Consider the following 14,743-nt stretch of genomic DNA (forward strand, 5'->3'; position numbering starts at 1 on the left):
TGCCTCATGGATACCTACCTGCAGTGCTCAGTATTTCAAGAGACCATGGTATTGTTGTCCTTTCTGTTTTCTTCAAGAATTCTTTAACCAGGGAAATTATAGTTCTTCTTCTTGAGACCTGCTTCTTCACGAGTTCCTATGTAGATCCTTTCTTCTACTTTGATGGTTATAGGACTTATTTGCAACAAAACTTCATAATGGAGACTATTTTTGTTGCACTTACTTTCAGCCTGTAGTTTCTTGATTTAACTGCTTATCAAAATGTATAGATGATTGTAGAGGCAATTTAGCCTTCTCAAATGATTGATTGTTCTATAGAGAACAAGTATATTTGATTTGAATATGATTATTTCCTCAGTGCCATAGATGATTGATTTATCCCAAACTCGATGCTTTGCAAAATTGTGATATGAATTATCTTCATGAATTTCTCGGTCTTCTTAAGGAAATTGATTCCTTTCTGAGAATGTCTGGAATTTGGGTCATGTGGTGATGAAAACAACCTTTTAAGTCATAGAGATTTGATCTTCTTGTCAAAGGATTCAGACTATTATGAACATTTGAATTAGGCCTTCAGCCTCTTGAAACAATGATATGGTATCTTCAAAAATCGCTTCATTATGCACATAGTTTGAAAGTTTGCTTACTTGGAGAAGGATTGATATTGTAGCTAGAATTTTTAACTTTGGTATGAGCTTCCATGTCTTGAGAGAGATAAAGTCTTCTTGAGATTTATTGTTTTCAGACTTGAGAATTTCATAACTTGGTCAAGCCTTCTTCTTAAATTATGAGCATTCCTTTCTTTGAGTTGATAATTGAGTGAGGTTCCAAAGAATGCTAGGAGATCTTCTTTTACGTAATTCTTTTCCTTGAAATGCCTTGGATATGAGAGGATCTTATTGATGATGGATGCCCTAAATAATCTTTCTGTCGTTAAATGTTCCTTGTTGAGTTTACCTTCCTAGACTTGTCACCTTAGCTCTGATACCATGTTGAGAAATCTAGGGTGAGATGAGATGATTTCTCTTGCTTGATAATTGTTTGTGATGTATTTTTATTTTACTTTATTTGCTTCTTCTTTCACTTGCTTATTATAATTTTTTCTCTTCAAAAACATAAAGAACAATGAGACAAAGGACACAAGATATAGGCGATCAGACAGGGCCAAAACCTCTCCAATCTTGAGAGGAAAACCCACAAAATTTTTCTTCTTATAGAATCTTCAATTGATGAATTCCAAGACCTAGACCCTTGACCAAGACTCCTCCAAGACCAAGTCAAACCTTGCTTCTTTTTCCAAGTCAAACGAACAACTTCTTCTTTGTCTTCAACCTCGACCTAGCAACATCTTGACTACAACTTCGACTTCTTTTACTGCAACTTCAGCTTACCCGAGACTTCTGCAATGTTCGGCCCTTGTTACAGAAACCCTAGCCCATATGTGTATGATGCAAATGGTGAGATCTTCCTTCTTTCATCCTCGCTTGACCTTCTTCTCCTTCCTAGTGAGCTTGATCCTTGAAAACAGTCCTTATTGACACTAGAACTTGACTCTTTTGATAGTACTGCAACTCAGTTTTTCTGCAGTAGATAAGAACCCTAATTTTCTTTGCACGTGTGAGAGTAGGAGGCCCAAAATAGTCCTAAACTTCGTTTTTTCCTTCACTCCTTTATTCTCTGACTTATAGGATTCTTATCTTCCTTTTCGCTCTTCTTACTTGCCCTTTCTTGCTTAATCGAATTATCTTTTCAAGTGAGGTTGAGTCCTCTCTTTTATAGGCTTCTCATCCATGCATTTAGGCCGATGTGTCCTCTTGTGAAGGCCGGCAACTCCATTTGAACGCCGGCTTTCTAGTGGCACTTGGACTTGTTCTTTGAGGGTCTTTTGACTCTAATATTGACTCAAAATAATTATGTAACATGCCCAAGAAGGGTATTTTATACATGACAATGACTTCCTAGACTTGTAGACTCAATGACAAGCCCTACAACCTCACAATGGGAGCTTTGACCTAAAAATTAATTTCCCTGAAGCATGAAACCCATGCCTCAAGATCAATAACAATAAATTTATTTTTCTCATTACATCAAATACATAAAACCTTGATTACACATGTCATTATGAAGACGAAGCCTAGTTACATGTTTCAACGCTTACAACGTTGTAAACATTGAATTGGCATTCTCCAATCTCTAATCCTTCTAACTGCAACGAATGTGTGGGAAATGAATCTCTACCTTACCAACCCCTCAATCAAGACAACGAAGAGCCCTTAAGCCCTCAATCAACTACCTCTACTAGTGACTAATATTTTCTTCCTAATAATTCTCCAAGAAAAAGATGTCCCACATCCATCAAATAGAACTCATATGTCCATCAATGTAAAGAAAAATTATATGCACAAGATCCGCATCTCATCATACATTATTATTTTTATCTTAACATTTTCTTAATTTAGTTTTTCCATAAATTATCTTTACTTTCTTTTACCATTTTTCTTTTATTAGTAAAATAATTATTTTATTTCTATTTATGATCCTTTATTATTATTATTATTATTATTATAGGCATTACATATTCATAATTAAGTAAAGGGTTAATGTCTAGCAATCTCGCATCCTTAACAAGCAACATGTTTACAACCCAATGTAACAATTTATAGGATTCATTTTCCACTTTAATGTCCAGCAAAAGCTTATGATTTTTCTCAAATTTAATGCCATGTGGAAACATTTATCCTTTCTCCCTCCAAAGTAATGCAAAAATTTCAACAACTTTCATATAAAGAATTGTAGCACAAGTGCAAATTTGAAACTTGATATCCAATGAAAGGATTAAGATTGATCTTGCAAAAGCTTCAAGATTGAGAAAGGGCTTTGGAATGTCAACAACACATGATATATCAACCTTTGGCATTGTTTGGGTTCTTGTTTTCCTACTTCTCTAATATAACATTTTACGTAACGTATTTCCTTAACATGTTTTTTACTCTCTAGTAACAACAAAATGCAAAGCAAATGTTGGTGAAAAGACTCCCTATGTAAAATTCTAATATCCTTGAAGATAATAGGACAAACAATTTTATAAATTATTATGGAACTTATTATAAAAGATTAAATAATTATAATAATATATTTGTTGGTAAGAGACCCCTTTGTTTGTGGGACAATGGACCCCTTCTGTGCAACAATTTCGTTACTTAGTCTACAGAGGTGTACATAACATATCCCGTCAAACCCACTCAAACTGTGTGTAATATAGTATAATTATTTTAAATAATATAATTTAAAATATATTACAATAGAAAGTAGAAACTAGTAATTATCCCTTTTATGATTTTGCATTTGAAATGTAACAAACAACCATTAGAAAAAAAGTTGAAAAATAAGAAATAACCAAAAGAAACCATGTACTTTTATTTATTTATTTTTTAAATAGAAACTAGAGAAATTATACTATATAAAAGTTGTAGCATAAGCTAAACATCATAATTAAAGGTGCTAGCATAGATTCCCAAGATTGAAAACTTATTTATTGAATACACAAAATATTGGTTCGCAAAAAACTACACCCCATAGATTTTTACGTATATATACATTCTATAACATAAGATATAATCAAAAGATATGATCATTAGTTGTCTCTTATAGCCCTAGTTGGCTAGAGGAATATCCTAATTCACAATGTCCATATCTTCGAGCAATTGGTACACTATATTATCCTCCTATAAAGGATAATATAAATAGTCGGTGGACATCATATTGGAGGCCGCCAACTAAAAGCTCTATTACTTGAGCTTAAAACCAAAATTCTAAGAGGGTGACATTCAGATTCTTAAGCATCAATTCCTTTCTTCTATTGAGCCATAACATCCATAAATGTGGCATCCTTACGTTACAATGACGTTCATTATGGTGTACCTTACTTGTAACTAAAAGATATGGAGGTTCAATTGTATTGGATAGGTTCCCCATGATGCATAAGAGCCTTCTGAATTTCTTGAACCCATATGTAGTCCATGATTATTGTTTTGATAATGGGATGATGATGCTTGTGATTAATAAGATTAATTTTGGATTGTTGACTAGGTTAGCACATAGATAGACCAAGCCAAAATCACATTGATAACCTTAGAGATTGATGCAAGAGTGTTGAAGACTAAAAGAATTCTCCAAATAATAGAGAGATCCCCAATAAACCCACAAATTAACCATATAATCATTAACATTCCAAAACAGACTAAGCGAGTGGAGAATAGTAAGAGCCAAACCAAAATACCCAATCTCTTTACCCAAGTTTTAAGAACCAAGGGAACGAATGCATCAACCCACATTAAAACTTAGACAAAAAAATAAATAAATAAATAAAAATAAAAATTCCATAAATGATCCCCAAATCAATTGAGATTCTTAACAAACCACTACCAATGAGGGAAATTGTGCTCTAATTTGCAATTCTCACAGCCAACAACAAATCCATTATCCCACCACTTTCACTACGATATAGCTTAGACGAGATCTCAAAGGACACGACTAATTGAATATTAAGCATACAGTGAGGTGGGTCGAGATACCTATCATATCCATGACCCATGTGTGCAATTCGAATCACATGATGATGAGACACAATGAGGTTAAAAATGTATCCTCTCTCCTTTGGACACAGTAACATAAGATTAAGGGATGGTTTGATATTTTTTTGTTCCACTAGTCCTAAGAACCCCCTCTTTTAATGTGAAGGTCTCATTAGCTAACATGTTTTCTTGATGGTTGTTCTCCCTCAAGACATCGAGGAATCTCAAACCTTTTTACCTCAATAAAAGCTTGAGCAAGAATGAAGGCTAGAGCGTAATCAACGACAGGATATTTTTTTAATCTAGTTGAATATTTCACTCAAGTCTTCTACTACCGGCAATTCTTTAGATTGGAGGTTAGTTATCATTCTTAATTCTCAAAACAAAGCATATGTTTTTTCCTAGTTGTTAAATGATTTCCCTAATCCCCATGAAAAAGTTGCTTTAGTTTTTCCTCTAAGATCAATGATGATCTCCCCACTCTACACCTTTCCACCCCACTTTTACTTTATTATATTCATATAGCTTAGGGAGCTTTTACTTTATTATATTCCTGTAGCTTAGGGAACTCTAATTTATTTAGAGACAAACAAGGGATATCATTTTATTTATGACTTCAAAGCAATAGTTTAATTGTAAAAATATTTCACATTTCAAGGCTGGTTTATGTAATTAGCAACATTTAACTTTTGTCATACAACGTTAAATAGCATCCTAAAGTGTTGCTATGCAACCAAATTTTTTCAATGTTGTGTTGCTATGCAACCAAATTTTTTCAATGTTTAATGTGATGCTTGATCTTGTCCATACGAAAAACTATGTAAAATTTGATCTTGTCCATACTAAAAACTATGTAAAATGACACTAAATGCGATGGTGAAAATTTGTCCTTTATAAATAGCATTATTATAATTAAATAAATAATTCCAAACACCTTAAACTTTAGAGTAGGAATTTACACTAAAATACTATGTTTAAAACTGCTTTACAACCTTTCCAAATTCTCTACTTACAACCACCCCTATAAAGCAATCTTGAAAAGGAAGTCTTGAATGCAAGCTTTTTTTTCAACTAAAAAATTAAAGCCCCAATTAAGCGAAATAAGGTTGTTGCTTGGTCTCTAATTCACCAAGGCATTGGCTTACGATTCCATTTAGAAAAGATAAGCATAACCCTAACTACATAACGCTAACCACATCCCCCTTTTATGCTAGTAAGTCCTCTTTGTATTCACTCCAAGAATTTCCAAAAGCCAAGGAACTTTTGTGGTGGACTTTCTAATTTGTATGACACAAAACAATGGAAGCACTCCGTACTTGAAGAGATTAACGGATAACTTTTGTTGGACCCTAATTTTTAACATGCATGGCAATTTATCAAAACTGAACCGTGTTTTATGGAAAGAATATGATCGCATTTACATCAAAATAGTAACGTACAATAATCATTGTACTATACTGATTCTGTCTCCATTGAGTGCATTTATGACTTGCAAATTTAGAATCATGCTGAGAAAGTAGGCATGGCAATAGGCCACTTTCAACATGTTGGCCATTACGGAAAATCTACATACATATTTTGGTGCCACCCAAAAGAGATGCCAATGACATGGCTCACATAGCAAGAGCCAAGAAGAAGCACATTATGAAATCCTCCACTCGTACAAAGAGTTGAGATATCTAAACCAGGAGAGGTGGTGCCGGTCACACCCAACAAACAAAAATTTATTTTCCATCAAAAATATATGTCATGCCATTTTATGGTTTAAATCAAGTGATACACAACCTGCTGAAGGTCATGCAAGAACAAGATGCATTTGATTATTCAATGGAGTAACAGGTCATTTAATCATTAAATTGGTAAATAATGTAATACAATATAGATCCATGGTAAATAATGTAATACAATATAGATCCATCTTAACCCCAGATTTATTGAACACTGACAGACATCAAAACAACTAGGTGTAAACCTTTGTTAGCTCAAAAGATCAAAAATATGTCATGCCATTTTATGGTTTAAATCAAGTGATACACAACCTGCTGAAAGTCATGCAAGAACAAGATGCATTTGATTATTCAATGGAGTAACAGGTCATTTAATCATTAAACTGATAAATAATGTAAGACAATATAGATCCATCTTAACCCCAGATTTATTGAACACTGATAGGTATCAAAACAACTAGGTGAAACCTCTGTTGCTCAAAAGATCCAGAATTAAAATAGATCTATGTTAGTTTGAAAGAAATTCATGGATTCTTTTATTTTTTCAACATTAGACAGCAGAGGTCAATTTCTTTTTCATTTTATTTTATTAATACTGCATAGACGGGAAAACGAAAAGTTTAGCAGATCTTCCACCTAAGATGTAAAAGTAATTTAATTCACATGTGCAACTGAACATCAATATTCTTAGATGGTACCAGTATTGTCTTCCATAAACACAACTCCTTACATACCTCTCTGCAAGAAAATTTAGTCATGTTATGTGTTTTGCAACAAGGAGGAAGATGCAACCCCAACCAACCAATTTTCTTTTGCAAACCAGAAATATGTTTTGGGCCTCTAAAAGGTTAATCTGAAATCAGGTTCACTATTTGTAGTTTGTACATAATCAAAAGTAGCCTCGACATGGTTAGAAAGGCCTATGAAGGGTTGTGTGAACCTAAGTCAAAAGTGATCTTCCGCCAAGAGAAAGGTGAATTCTCGTTTCCCAGTGCTTCTCAATTCCAGTAAGTTTTCAGACAGTAGAATGTGCAGCTTTGACTTGCCATCAATTCATCTGCACAACGACGATGCAGCGAGATTCAGAATATACCAACATATAAACAAACAAACGTGGAAAGAAAACAAAACAACTCACAATAAGTTTTACCTTATTTGAATTCCACTCAAACGCATCAACCCGCGGATGAAGTATCTTCGTTTCCAGAGTTCTGCTTAGAGAATGATGCCGTGAATTTGAAACTGCCATTCAAAAAGCACATGCAATAATGATTAAAAGATTCATAAATATAATTAACTTCTCCAAAGGCTTTATATTTAAGGTTATCCGTATCTTCATATTTTAGAATATTTTGGTATGAGAAGTTAAAACCAGTGTTGCAAACATCTCGATAACATCCCGATTTTATCTCAAAATCACGATTTTTTGGCCTAGCTGATGTTTGCCGACTTTCACTGATATTTTCCCGATTTTATGATTTTTTGGTTTTCCGGACCCTTTCCGATTTTATCCCGGTGCCGTTCACAAAATTGATTAAAACAAGCCACATTATTACAAAACCAACCGGGGACACTAAGCATTAAGGTCCCCCTTCAAATTATATCTTTATATTTATTTGGCATGTGGATAAATGCCTAATTATTGCTAGAATGTGAATGTATTAATGATTGCCTAGTGGTCTTCTGAACAATTTATTTTTCAACAGCTCACCATATTGTAAAAAGATTTTATCCCACTTGTACTATGGGATTTGTTTTCCCTTCACTCTCTAATATATAATAGAGGTGAAGGAGACTATTGAGTGTGAGATAAGCAACTGTGCACTAATGGAGTGTGATGTGTACATATGTAACGTGCTCTAATGCATATGTGGGGGTGTAGCCTTGTATAATTGGGAGTTTATCTGGAGAACAAAGGAGCTGCTTCCATGGGAGCTACTTCTGTAGATGCTTCCTTGCTTCTGTAGATGCTTCCTCACATTGTGCTAGCCTCATCAAGCAAACAAAAGTTCAAGTACTCCATTATTTGACACATTACCATCTTACTTCAAAGGACATCATTTGCTGCCCTGCATTATTGTAAACATTAGAACTTGAGTGTAACCATTATGCAGCCTCCTCTAAAGTGTTTTCTTTGCCACATTTTCTATAATGTGGAAATATTGTGATTAAATCAATCTCGGTATAAGGTTAGAAACGCTGTGATTAAATATGGTTGACTTGGCAATTAATAACTATCTTTCAGAATAGCGAGACAAGAATTTTATTTGCTAATATGACTTGATAAAATGGCTCCAAAGATTTAAATGGGAGTAACCGCAGTTTTCAGTTCCTTACAAGCTAACCTTTTGTCATGTTCTCATAAAATCACCACACGGAACAAGAGCCTCATTGTGTCACATTGGCATCTCCCCTCTATCCTAGGAGCAACCATAATTTTATGAGTAAGGTCAAGCTCCAAATATGGCACCCTGTCACAGCCCGTGAGTTTTCCAATACATATACCTGCCTCGTGCAATTGGCAAGATGTCCCAAAATCCACAACATGCAAGTTTCCCACTGTGCATTTTTCTCTCCGTATATTTGACAAAATTAATGGCTCTTCATATAAATTTACACGAACCTGCTTGGAGCATGTCACAAAGTTATGCCTGGAAAAGTTGTTGCACGGCCTAATGTCATTTAAATATGTTCAGTACGTAGCTTTTATTCTAAGCAATCATTCCAACCCTAATCCTCTTTGGTTGGACGAAGACCCTACTCTGGCTAGTAGGTACAAAAGGAGCCCTGAAGACCTCGGGGAGAATCTGTTTGGGTCAGAGCTAATCAAGCTCTGTAGTGCTCAGGATCTCATAATTTGCAACGGTCTAAAGAAGTGGCCCAATTCTAGCCAGATAACCTGCATCCATGATCTTGGTAGCAGCGTGGTAGACTATGTTATTTCCGATCTCCCTTTATACAACGAAATAATAAATCTTGACATCTTAAACGACCACAAGCCTGACTCTGATCATAGGCTTTTACTTATAACTCTCAACTTTGTCATGCATAGAGATCCCATAGGAAATAATCCTTATAGCCAAAAAAACTTAATATTTGATAGAAATAAAAACGATCTCTTTCTAAAAGAGTTAAAAACTAATTTGTTTCCTTTATCTAGTATAGACAACATAGAAGACTTCTACCATAATTTTACTACAACCCTCTCATATTCTATTAACAAGTTCTCAATTGAAGTTTCAAATAATAAAATAAATAGCAAAACCAACCCATGGTATGACAAAGATTGTAAAAATGCGAGGAGAGCTATTAAGGAAGTTGTTGATGAATCTCTTAAAATGGACAAGATAAAAATATACAAAGCCCTAACTAAAAGAAAAAAGAGGCAGTACATTCGTAAAAGACAAGAGAATCTCTTACACCTCTCTAAGGTAGCTCCTAAGAAATTTTGGAGGCAGATTCTGACTAGGAAAACTAAAGATAATAATAAAATTGCTTTACACGATTGGAATTCCTATCTTAAAAAGCTCTATGAATCTCCAAATGTCATGGATAACTTTGAAACCCTACCCACAACGAAAGAAGTTTTCTCTCTAGAAGACATTGATTTTGGGGTTAAACGCCTGGCTAATGGGAAAGCTAAGGACATTGAAGGTTACCAGGCGGAAATCTTAAAAATTGGAGGCCCTGTCCTCATCCCCCACATCCACAAGCTTTTTAATCAAGCAGTCAAGCAAGGGTTCCCTAAGCTATGGACTGAGAGCCTCATTATCCCTATTTTTAAAAATGGGGATACAAATAACCCCTCTAATTATCGGACAATTATGATCAACCCTCTCTTAGCTAAGTTATATGGTAGTATTTTGGAAAAGAAGTTGAGCATATGGCTTGAAAGTGAAGGTAAGCGGGCTAAAGGCCAAGCAGGTTTTAGAAGGCATCACTCAACAACAGACCATCTCGTTACGCTTAAGATCATTGTGGACGAATGTCGTAATGATAAATCCAATCTCTTTTGTTTCTTTGTGGACTTTAGAAAGGCTTTCAATATGGTTCCTAGAAACAACCTTTGGAATAGATTAGAAGAGCTAAAGGTTCCTTGCGAGTTGAGAGTTGTCGCTATTAGGTTATACGAGAATGTAATTGCCAAGCTAAAGAGCAATGAGGGGTGGTCGAAAGATATTAAGTGTAATATCGGAGTTAAACAAGGTTGCCCTCTCTCCCCTACCCTATTTGGAATTTACATTGACAAGCTCGAAGGTTATTTAGAGGAAGCAGGATGTGTTGGCACGATCTTAGCTGGGATAGTCGTCATCCTTCTTCTCTATGCTGACAATATTGTTCTCCTCACAAGGTGTCCATCTGATCTTGATAAGCAACTTAGGCTTCTTAAGGATTTCTGCTCTACCATGGGTATGACTGTTAACACTGACAAAACAAAAGTTATGATTATCAAATCCAAGAAGGACACCCATGCTAATTTTATGTATGACAATAATAACTTGGAGGAAGTGTATTCTTACAAGTACCTAGGAATTGATATTCATCACAAGCTCAACTAGAACTATAGCATTGAGAAAAGGATTAATGGGGGGTGGAAAGCTTACTTTGGTCTTGAGAATAATTGTAAAACGGCAAACCTCGTAATGTGGGATAAAAAGAAGTTCCTCTTTGAAACTTTAGTCACTCCTGTTATCTTATATGGATGTGAGGTTTGGGGTTGCAGCATCTCTAGAGAATCCTGGAGAAAGATTGAGCAAATCCAGAAGCACTTTATAACGTATAACCTAAAAATTAAAAGCAATACACCCTACCCTATTCTCCTTATAGAAGCAGGTCTTTCCCCTATCGAGAGCCTAGCTATGACTAGGCTTCTGTTGTACAAGCACAAGCTCAATAACATAGGAGATCATATACTTCCTAAGCTAGCTTTAAATTCCAGCCAAAACCAACTAAGGCTCAAATGGGGGTGGTATAAAGACACGAGGGCCTGGTTAAACCATTGGGAGATCAACGAGAATGACGCATCGCAAAACATTAATAACATTAAAAATATTGTTACTTCTAAATTCAAAGAAAAAATGTGGTGTGAGAAAGATTTAGCAGCTAAAAGAAAATTAAGTTATTATACGAAGGTCATCAACCCCACCCTAGAAGATCAAAAATATCTCTATGTTTTAGCTAGCTCAAAGAAGAAAATTAATATAGCGAGGATTAGAACGAACTCTCATGAGCTCCATAGTGAAACAAGTCGTTGGGCAGTTCCTAAAACACCATAGATGGAAAGGATCTGCCATCTCTATGAGAATAGGAACATTGAGGATGAAAAACACTTCCTAGCCTTTTACGATGGCAAAATTATAGTGCGCTTGGGAGGCTTCTCTCCAAGCTTTTTGAGCGTAAAAATAAAATCTTAAATCAAACAATAAGACAGCTATCTTAAAATCACCGTGATCGACTCCATATGAAAGTTTTTTCAAAGAGAAGAAAGCAATTGTTTCATGCCCTCGGTGCAATGCAATCATAGGAAAACAACACCAGATATTAACAAAAAAAGCTGAAATGCCCCACAAGGGATTTATTTGAAATAAAATAAAGATAAAATATTAAAATTGCATCCTAATGAATGAGTATATGTGCATTAGAAGATAAAACCAAATTCGAATGAATGCATCAACAAATATAGTAGAAGCTAAACAGTACCTCTTAATGGATGCATTAACTATCTGATCCAAAATGGATCTAGAATAGACTTCTAAGTCTAAAAATCTTTCTCACAGAGGAAAATGAAAGTCAAAGGATGCCCTTGGAAATAGTCTCATTACATAGATCTCTTCATTCTGAATCTAACACAATTTGAATGGACGAAAACAGACTTCGGATGAAGAAGTTATTGTAAAAAGAAATTTGTCCATTGTCTTTGAAAATGAGGCAATTTCTTATAAATGGGACTTAATGGAGAATATCAGAGCAGGTGGTATCATGAAGCAGGTTGTATCATGATGCAAGTGGTATCAGATCAAAATGATTGATTGACAGAGCAAAGTATATGCTTGGTTGACTTGAAAGGTGTTTAAACAGTCGAGGATTGATTGTTTGATTGTTTGTAAACTGACTGTTGTTTGAGTTTGCAGAGGTGAAGGGAAAGCTATTGATAGCTAAGTCCAGGAGAGGACAAGAAGGAAGAAGGGCTGAAGGCATTCTTCTTATCCCAAAGGACCTCAAAGCAATCCTTGAAGCACAAGAGGTTTGTTGCAAAAGGTTGTTTGAATAAGCTCTTTGTTAATCTTGTTTGAAGTTCTTTTGTTCATTCTCATAATGACTACTTCTACAAGTGAGTCCTCAAATTCTTCTTTCTTCACAAGATTCTTTGATGAAGACATGAAGCAAGACTTGTTCATCATGATGGATATGGTGAGAGAAATGTATGAGGATGGAAGGAAGAGCATCATACTTCGAGAGCAGTTGAATTCCATGAAGGAAGAGAAGCAGTTGCTTTCTGACAAATTGCAAGAAATGGAGAGGCAACTTCATATTGCAAATATGAACCTAAAAAGGATGCATGAGTTGGAGACACAGCTCCTTGTTGCCAAAGAAGCCTTAGTCAAGTATCAGCTTGAAGAAGAGGTAAACAATTCCTGTTTGTCTTCAAATTCTTCTAAGAATGTTTATGTTGGTTCTTTTGAAAAACATACCAGAGGCATAGGTTCCAAGTTAATGTCCAAGATGGGCTATGAAGGAAAAGGCTTGGGCAAACATGCACAGGGTATTGTTGAGCCAATAATAGTTGAAGAAAGGCCTAAGTATTTGGGTATTGGCTATGGACAAGCTTATGGAGAAAGTTCCAAAGCTGCCATGAAGACAATTGAAACAGTTCCAAGAAGGAGTTTCATTTCAGGTCTTCTACCTCAAAAGTGTAAAGATTGTATTCTTGGGGAATGCAATAGTTTGAAACATACTTTGCAGGACAAAGGTGTTCATAAGCATACACTTGAACCAGAGAGTTGTGGAAACTCTGAAAGCCTTGAAGAGACTGATGTTGTTCCAAAGGGAGCCACTTCTCCATTTGATTCACCTTCTCATGAAGGTAATAAAGGTAAAAAAGAAAGGTATAAATCTGGTTCTAATCATATTCCTTTGATTATGTTCAGCATGGTAAATTTCCATATAAGTATTGGAAAAGAATTGCATGTTCCTTTTGTGGTTTGAATAACCAAAATGTTTCTAGATGTTGGAAGAGAATGGCCACATACAGGAAACTTTTGAAGGAAAAGAAGCAAAGAGCCAGAAGTCCATTGGACAAGGCAAATCATGCTATCAAGAAGATGCACATGTGTTGCACTTACTGCAATAAGCAAAGACATATTGCTGCAAAATGTTGGACTCTGAATCCAACAATGCTTCCACAAAACTTGAAGAGGGTGGAAAGAGAGAATTGCAAAAATGAAAAGAAAGATTCCATGAATGATGTGTTTCAGAATGATTCACATGTTGATGTTGATGTGCATACAAAGGAAGGACCTTTGAAATGGATTGGTAAGAAATGGTTAGAGTTCTTATTCAATTAAGATTGCATGTCTTTTTGAAAATGCATCAAATCAATAGAATGCATTTCTTTGTTAATGGAATGCAAGTTGCAGGGTTTTACCAAGAAGGTGAATGGAAAAGTTGAGTAGGAGACTCACTTTATTGCTACAACATTATATTCATTTCAGCTTCGAAAGTATAGTGTACTTAAGCGAAAGTTGAAAGGTAAAATGCATGCATAAGCATGATCTGCATAAACACGGGGATGTTGATGATTTCCTTGTATTTGAACATGTCTGTGTGATTAACTTGAAGGGTTGATTACTTTGTTGTAAACATGCGTGTAATGTAATGTTGACTTGGAAAAAGTTGATTTGGTCTCCAAGATGGAGATAATGATGAAGTGTTTCATCTTTGAAAAAGAATCCTAAAGTTCTTTTTCTACATGCTTGACTGGAAGGGTCAATTGTCTTAAAGGCATGTTTTGTTGGCTTGTTATCTAGTCAATCATTTGTATGCAGATGTAAAGGCATGGAGGTGTTCACAAGATGTGAAATATGTTTCTTTTGATGAAGCAAGAGTTTAGGCCATCCAGTTGTTGTCTGTAATTCTGTTGTTGTTGACAATATGTCAAACAGATACAAATGTAAATTTTTGTGAAGAAGATGTAACTTCACATTTGTTTGAGCCAACTTGGATCAATGATCCAGGAAGAGAAGTTCAAACTACCTACTGTAACCTTCTTAGCAAGAGTTCTACATGAAGACAAGGAGGAAGACAGTTCTTAAACGAAGGACAAGCACATCCAGGAAGGAAAGTGTTTAAAGGCTTTGGTTCAGAGGCACTATGCAAGGCAAGTGCATAAACGCTGAAAGAAGAGAGTGAGGTACTCTCATTTACTGTTCAAATCAGTATATC

The 14,743-nt window shown here is 35.3% G+C and overlaps 1 protein-coding gene across 1 annotated transcript in view; it reads right to left on the minus strand.

Moving 5' to 3' along the window:
- Positions 1-6,920: 6,920 nt before the first annotated feature.
- LOC149202515 (uncharacterized) overlaps positions 6,921-14,743 on the minus strand; it is an 81,919-nt gene continuing 74,096 nt past the window's right edge. The window contains exons 6-7 of the mRNA XM_089400001.1: positions 7,452-7,543; positions 6,921-7,358 (exon numbers count right to left, since the gene is read on the minus strand). Of these exons, the coding sequence (XP_089256127.1) occupies positions 7,477-7,543 (67 nt within the window). The 3' untranslated portion in view covers positions 6,921-7,358; positions 7,452-7,476. The remainder of the gene's footprint in view (positions 7,359-7,451; positions 7,544-14,743) is intronic.

This window comes from Pinus tabuliformis, chromosome 2_1 (genome assembly GCF_031772625.1).
Source record: "Pinus tabuliformis cultivar Carrire ecotype Pingquan chromosome 2_1, CPIR1, whole genome shotgun sequence".
NCBI classification, from domain to species: domain Eukaryota; kingdom Viridiplantae; phylum Streptophyta; class Pinopsida; order Pinales; family Pinaceae; genus Pinus; species Pinus tabuliformis.